This window comes from Chaetura pelagica, unplaced genomic scaffold (genome assembly GCF_000747805.2).
Source record: "Chaetura pelagica isolate M959 unplaced genomic scaffold, ChaPel_1.0 scaffold499, whole genome shotgun sequence".
Classification (NCBI taxonomy): domain Eukaryota; kingdom Metazoa; phylum Chordata; class Aves; order Apodiformes; family Apodidae; genus Chaetura; species Chaetura pelagica.
Genome location: NW_009954615.1, coordinates 98,091 through 105,669, shown reverse-complemented (window position 1 = coordinate 105,669; position 7,579 = coordinate 98,091). Strand labels below are relative to the sequence as shown.

The window sequence follows — 7,579 nt, the reverse complement described above, 5'->3', positions numbered from 1 at the left end:
TCAGCAAAAACTAACTGAAACACAACAAAAAAAAAATCTTGTAACAGGTAAGTTATAAGAATATCAAAACCTGATACGGACAAGACAGAAATAACTGTGTTTACAGGGTTAGCTTATTACCTTGAGGGGTCAAACTTGGTATTCATACTTTAGTGATTTAGTGGTAAACACTAGTGTTTTTCACACCTTACACTAAGCCTGGTTAAATACAAACAGATCTTACTTTAGACAGGCATGCTTTTAATCCATCCCCAAAGTGACAGTACCTGTCAAGAAAGGCTTATCTGGTGATACCACAGACAAATCCTAGGTGAGCTCCTCTCTCAGCAATGGTGCAGGTGACGGGTGGAGAACAGTCAGAGGGGAGATAGACTCAACACCAGCAGAAAATTCTGCAGTGTTAAGTTTCAAATGTGGGATGAAGGTTTGTGTAACTGATGTGGAAAGGCCCCTACAACAGAAACCCTGGCAGTGAGGTGTCCATGCTGTGCAGAAGAGGCTGACCAAGGACACTCCCCTGCATGAACCACCCAAGCAGTTTGTCTGCAGTGGGTCCAGGGCAGGTTCAACTTCTGCCTCCCTGCCCCAGTCTTTTCCTACTAAATTATTTGAGGAATAAATGCAGCTACATTTCCATCCAGAACCCTTTCCTTCTGGCAATAAACACAAATATATGCAGAGAAAACCTAATGTCTTACCTGCAGCAGAACACTAAGAAAAACCGACTCACTTTTGTAGACAACCAGAAACAACTTAATATATAAACAAAACCAAAACTTTCTTTTCTTTTTGTCACAGTAAGCAACTGTGTTAATTATGAGGAGAAACAGCTCATTATCCAGTATCCACTGTATAAGTTCCATCAACAGAAAGGGCCAGGAAGTGTAGGTGTGGCAGCTCAGCAGAGGAGCTGCTGCTGAAGAACCAAGAGGTGTTACACCTGGGGAGCCTGTGCCAGTTCTGGCTGAACTGCCACCCCTGCCCCCTCACAGCCCATTCAAGCTGCACTGCGGGAAATGAAAACAAGTGTTATGGTACAAACAAACCAGAACTATGACTTGATGGCACAGGATCAGCAGGAGCAGAGGTCTGCTGGGAAGGACATAGGGGGATGGGAACACAGTGTGGGGTTGGGAACGCCTTCACTGCGGTGCCCAAAGACCATGGAAACTATGGTCTGAGCTGGATGCAGAGATTCCATAAAGAATGCACCTCGACTCAACTGAAGGGAACCCCACAAACATCTGAAGCGGGTGCAAGATGTGCCTAGAACTTTGGCTGATAGAGAGACACGCGTCCGCTAAGGCACCCCGAGGCGATCTGACAGTGCGTTGGGGAAAACTTGGTGGTCAGGACCACGTCGTTGTGAGAGTAGAGGGAACGGATTTCCTTCAGGGGACCGGCTTCTTTGGGCAAACAGTCGACAAGTTCGCTGCAGTGTGCATCAAAGCCCAGCAGGCGGATCCCGAAGCCGTGGGGGGATGAAATCATACGGCCGTCGGGGCTGAAGCACAGCTCCTTGATGTAGCCCCGGCCCACGTTGGCCTCTTCAATGCAATGAGTCAATCGCAGGGAACAGCGAGGGGAGATGGGGCGCACGGGGGCTCCTTCCTGGAATTCATAGACACAAGTCCACTAAAGGGAGAGGCAGAGAAAGGAACATTGAAAGAAAAGTCAAGTGCCGCCAGCACTCCCTCCCTCCCACTGCATGTTTCCTAATGCAGGAATGACCAGGGCTCCTCCTGATCTGACATTGTGTAAGCAAAAAAATGTCTAGCACCAGAGCTGTTGTTTTAAAATTAAATGGATGCCAGATAAAATCTTTTAAATCTAGCTTTTAGCTGGAAAGAGCAAAGTCTGATCCTTTGGCTGGGCATCTGCTCCTGTTCAGTAATACTTAAATGAAATCTACAGCAAAGTAGAACTCAGCTTACTGTTATTTGCATTTGAACACTGGCATTTTGTGCCCTTCACTTTAAATGGACAGAGATTCTGAAAAAAAAAGGGAACAGATTTTTGAAGAAATGTTATGAACAGCTCCATAGCCAGCTTGTTACTTGTGAGACAGCCAGGGACTTTAATGTGACATCTAATTATCTAATCTCAAACAAATATAAAACTAGCTCTATGATGGATTTTATATTGTGCTGAAAGTTTCAACTTTAACCACAAGAGAAAAGAAGTGTTCGTCATTCTGTTCTCTGTAGACCAATGAAATAAACATGAAGGGAACAATACTAAACAATATTAACTAACAGAAGAGAGTAAGGATGACACCAGGCCTACAGGAAATGATAACAAGGTCAAGTGTCAGTATTCACTAACCCAGTATATTTGCACTTCCTAAAAATTGTGTTGTACAGCCGTTTCATTATAAGTTTACAGAACTAGCATTAATATTTATAACAAATCTGCCAGACTTCCACCCAGTCCTCTGAACATTTGTGAGAGGACACCACTACAAAGAGTGGCTTTCTTCAAGAAAGAGCACAAAAAACACCCCAACAACCCAAACCAAACCCAAAATCAAACTACCCCAGTTGACATCAGCTATAAAATTAACTTATTATTGGTGGATGTGCTGGTTTTGGCTGAGACTGAGTTATCTTTCATCACAGCTGCTGGCAGGGGCTGTGTCTGCGATCTATGCTGAAAGCTGCCACAACATAGGGTGCTGTCTTCTGCTCAGCAGCACTCACACAGGGTCAAGGACTCTCCTGCTCCTGAGGCCACACCACCAGCCAGTGGCCTGGGGTGCACCAGGGGCTGGGAGGGGACACAGCTGGGACAGTCCATCCCAGCTGACCAAAGGGACATTCCACACTGCATGACACCATCCTCAGCAGATGAAGCTGGGGAAGAAGGAGGAAGAGAGGATGTTTGTAGTGGTGATATTGGTCTGCCCAGGGGATCCTCACGGGGAGGCAGCCTGGCTGTCCTGGGAAGGGCTCCACACCTCCCAGCTGGTGGCAAGTGCTGACTGAATTCCTTGCTTTGCTTTGCTTCCGTCTGTGGGTTTTGCTTTGCATATTAACCTGCTTGTATCTCAATCCATGGGTTTTCTCAGGTTTGCCCTTTCAATTCTGTTCCACTTCCCTTTGGGAGGATGCATGGGACTGAGCTGCTGGCTGGCTTTGAACCACAACCACAAAGTACTCAAGGAATTATTTGTAGGTTTGGAAAACAAGTATTAAATCTCTGAGTTCCACACAACTGTCACAGCAGTAATTCTGAAATAACCCTAGGCAAAAAAGGTGTTTTCAAGAGAACCATCTGTTGCAATCCAGGTGTTCTGAAGGCTCTGACTTAACATGGAAGTTACTTCTCCAAATGCAGGTCCTCCCAGACACAACTTCCTGGCTCTTGCTTTGTGTACACAGCTCATGAAGAAGCTTTTGCCTTGTTTCTGAGAGCACTACACACTGCTTGTCTGTCATACAACAGGGTTCCTGTGCAACACAGTAGCTATTAATGTGGCACTGCCCAAACAGCACCTGGGGAAATATCATCCCACAGGGGTCTTGAGGTCTGCCAGGATTTGGGGAGTGAAAACTGCAAGCTGCAGACAAGCTGCAGCTGCTCTTATGTCTCAGTATTTCAAGTAAAAGCTTGGGATGGATTCTGCCAGGAAGATCACTGATGCACCCTTTGTATGTGGGTTGCAGAGTTTTTGGATGAGAGCTGAGGCCAAGGCACTGTGGTGGCACTGAAGTGTGCCTGGGGCTCTTCACACTCGGGCCAGTGATCTGGCAGTTTAAGGCAGATGCAGAAATGTGCCATGAGGTTATTTTCACAGCAGCTTAGGAGCAGCTTACTCATCATGTTTCTTAAAAAACAAACCCGTTTTACCTCCTGGTCGTCCGTGTTACTTGAGCAGCGCAAAAGCGTTGCCCACCCTTTGGGATGCAGCTGTAGTGAAGTGATGCAGTTGCCTCGGTCTCTTTCTCCAGGAACCTCTGGTGTTAAGACCTCCAAACTATTTCTCGGAGATCCACCTGGAAGGCGAAATCAACCGAAAGTCTCAGTGAAGTCCATAACTTGGTCTCCACCCCTGCTCAGTCACAGATGTGACACCTGCATTTGCCTGCTGGAACAGCCTGCACCTTTATGAAAGGACCAACCAAAAGAGAGAGCAAGACCAGAGCCAATGCCAATGGGCTCGCTCCTGATTTCAAACAGCTTGTTCTTGGAATTTGCCTTTAGAGATCTGCATTAAATCACGGCATCTTGCCAACTAAGTCAGAGTTAACCTTCCGCATATACACTTTTCATTATCATTAAAACAAAGTCTAAAGGGTGGGGTTTTTTTGTAAGAACTGCTGGTTCCTGAACTTGTACAAGTTCCTTTCCAAACCCTTTCAAGGTCTGCTCAGTTGTGTACAGCTCACCTCCCTTCTCCCCTCTCACCCCTAGAAAGCTCTTCACAGGTAAATCAGGCCTGGTATCCAGATAATCTTCCTCCTTTTATAAGTGTGTCTGAGCATCTCACAGCCTCGATTGGCTAAAACTTAACATCACACTTATCTCAAACTGCATGTGGTTTACAAAGTATCTGCCACTTCGCCAAGTTCATGCAGGCTCTCTGAAGTGTACCCTAGACCCAGAGGACACCTGCTAATCACAGGTCTGTCAGATTTCATTGCTCTATCCTTAGGTAGGACTTGGTTTGTAACCAGAACTTCAGCAAACACTCTGTCCACATTTAAGATCTGTCTACATCCTCTTTGTTACTTACTCCTCATGGAGAAACTGCAGATCCATATTCTCATTACTAAGGAAAGCAAAACATAGCCTGTTTTTTTTTGTGTTGCTTTTGTGGTTTTTTACCCTCTAAAGATCATTCACACAAACTTTGCTCAAGGACAACCATATGGAAAAGAGAGCAGTACTACATAAAAACAATGATGTTCTAACATAAAGCAGAGATTTTGTTGCTGTTACCAGATTTCTTGTAAAAAAAACCTGATTAGATCCCCAAACTTTGGAATGCAATGATATTTAACTGGTTTAACAGAAGTCATAGCAACATTATTTTTTCAAAGCCACAGAGACAAAACCAGTTTTTCACTTTCATACTCTGGCATCTTCTAGAAGCAATGAGGGCAAGTCCATGACTTTTTTGTGCTTTTTATCTTTTCCTACCTTCTCGCTGGGAGGACCGTGACATGTGCTTCTCAGAGAGTGGACCTGACTCACTCTGGTGACATGGGGAACCAACAGCTCGAGGACCAGAGGAGCCTGATGAGGTGATGTCTGAAAACAGCACCAGTCAGGTGAGTACACAGCTCAGCACAGCCTGCTGACCACACATATCCCCCACTTAACCCTCCTCAGGTTAAATAAAGGCTAAGGCATCTTGAGAGAACACAGCTCAGTTCAGAGCCTAAAGGTACCATTCTGCTTGTGCCACACTGTCAGCACAAAAAGCTCTGTTGGGAGCAGCAGGCAAGCTGCATTCCTTCCTCCTTAGGCATCATCACTACTAGAGGCTTGGGAACAAATTTATCCCCAGGCCACTCCCATTATCTCCCAACACCCCAAAAGGCCAAGTTTCTGTCAGTATTTGGCTGTTACTGCCAAAAAGCAAGAGAAGGCAAGCAGTGACATTGCAGAGCTCATGACTCTTCCAGGTGGGCTTGTCAACAGCAACCACACCACTGCACATGTGCCATCAGCAAGCTGCAGGAGCTTGCACACTGGCTCACTCAACACAGGTGAAGGTTCTTTTCTTCCAGGACCTGGAGAGCAGATAAACAAAGCCAGAGACTGGCTTGAGGTGACAGAATTCCACAGGCACTAGACCCTGTAGTCCTGAAGAGCAGCTACCCTGCTGAGGAGCTCCTCAGCAGAATCCTTCCAACCCCACCTCTGCCTTCTTCTTCTACCTAAGAGTATCCCACAAAACATCTCTTCTGCAGGAGCTGCCACAGAATTTTCCACAAGTATTCACCTGAACTTGATGCAGTCCTCCTAGCTCTTAAAATTGGGTAGCTGCCAACCTCTAAAGATTTGTTCAGGTCAAGGTCATGCAAAATCAGAAGATATCCAGAGGAGGTTGAGATCAACATTTTGGAACAGTCTGGGGTCAGCCTCATTCGCATAAGAAAACGGGTGTGAAAGAACTTCTTGTGGGGACAACCATCCTCTGTGCACCTGCACACCAAAGAAAGCACAAGAAATGGCTGCAATTAGTTTGACCCAACTCCCTAATAATGTCCAGAAGACTCCAAGATTAGATAAGAAGCCTTGTTCGTGCAAAATGTCTTAATCCTACTTAAATCAGGTTTTAATGAAATGGCAGAGGTCACTTTTTCAAACTGCCACAGCAGTGCTGGTAACTTTCTCAAAAAGGAAGAGCTACATTTTGGCACGTCAGCAATAAAAACTTTTTAGCTACTGGGCTGTTACATAAAGGTGATCTAAGTTCTTGACAACAGCTACAAACTAATCACAGTGTTTAAGAACACATTCACCATTCAAGGACTGTTTTCCATAGTTTGCAGAAGAACTCTACCCTTCTGTTTTCTAGAAATGACAGCATGAACACAGCCACCTACCTGTTCGTGTCCCAGATGATCACATTTCCATCGAACCCCGACGTTACTAGTAACCTTGTGTTGGTATCATACTCGATGTTCTTAACCCAGCTGGTGTGACCATGTAGAGTGCACACTTTTGTGTTCAGCTTTCTCAGATCCCAAAGTGCTATTGTAGTGTCATCAGAGCAAGTTGCAAACAGCCGATTATCTAGAAACCTGAAAATGGGACAGACATTCTGTGGCTGCTTAGTGCCTTTCCTAACTTAAATATTCTTAAACTGGAATTTAAGGTGGCACAGAAATAAACAGAGTGTCCATAAAAAAAATTATAAAAATCAACATACAGCAAAACATTTGCCAATAAACCAGTTTCATTTAAAACAGTCCTGCTGGGATATGAACCAGCAGTACCTCTGTAGTAGCTCCTACACTGCAGGAGCAGAGCAGAAGTTTTTTGGTACTTTGTTTCTTTTAATGAATCACAAACACCACACAACCACCAAAGAACCAGTGGAAATGCTCACACAGAAGCCCATGCCCCCATGGGGACAATGCTCTGCTTCACACCTACAGACAGCTCTCCCCAGATCCTGACCCCCAGATCCTGACCCCCAGCAAAGGCAAAGCCTCCAGGGGTGGATTCTGGGATCCTATAGATTCACTAGTGCTGGAGGCACAGCACGGCCCTGTTAGGAGGTGATGAGGACACCCCAAGCCCTGCAGTCACCAGAAGGTTCCTACAGATGACAGATCTCTAGGACCTCTTCCCAACCAGACCTCTGTTGCTTGGAGTTGGCCCCAGCTTCAAGACCAACAGACACACTGCTGCTCCAGAGGTTTAATCCCATGGATTATCTATGCAATGCAGTCCTGCTTTACTGGCACTGGACAGGGCACTGCTATCTGGGAAACAGGTACTAGGATGTACATCTGAATACTGCCACTGTTTGCACATTTCCCTCGGCCCTGAACTTCATTCCACCTTTGCCCATCCTTTGCTTGGAGCCTATCCAGCTCCATGGTGCCCCAGGAGCACTGCC

General features: G+C 45.8%; 1 protein-coding gene across 1 annotated transcript in view; it reads right to left on the bottom strand.

Annotated features, from left to right (window-relative positions):
• Positions 1-1,266: 1,266 nt before the first annotated feature.
• DCAF10 (DDB1 and CUL4 associated factor 10) overlaps positions 1,267-7,579 on the bottom strand; it is a 12,836-nt gene continuing 6,523 nt past the window's right edge. The window contains exons 3-7 of the mRNA XM_010005531.1: positions 6,558-6,755; positions 5,951-6,153; positions 5,143-5,253; positions 3,850-3,995; positions 1,267-1,635 (exon numbers count right to left, since the gene is read on the bottom strand). Of these exons, the coding sequence (XP_010003833.1) occupies positions 1,267-1,635; positions 3,850-3,995; positions 5,143-5,253; positions 5,951-6,153; positions 6,558-6,755 (1,027 nt within the window). The remainder of the gene's footprint in view (positions 1,636-3,849; positions 3,996-5,142; positions 5,254-5,950; positions 6,154-6,557; positions 6,756-7,579) is intronic.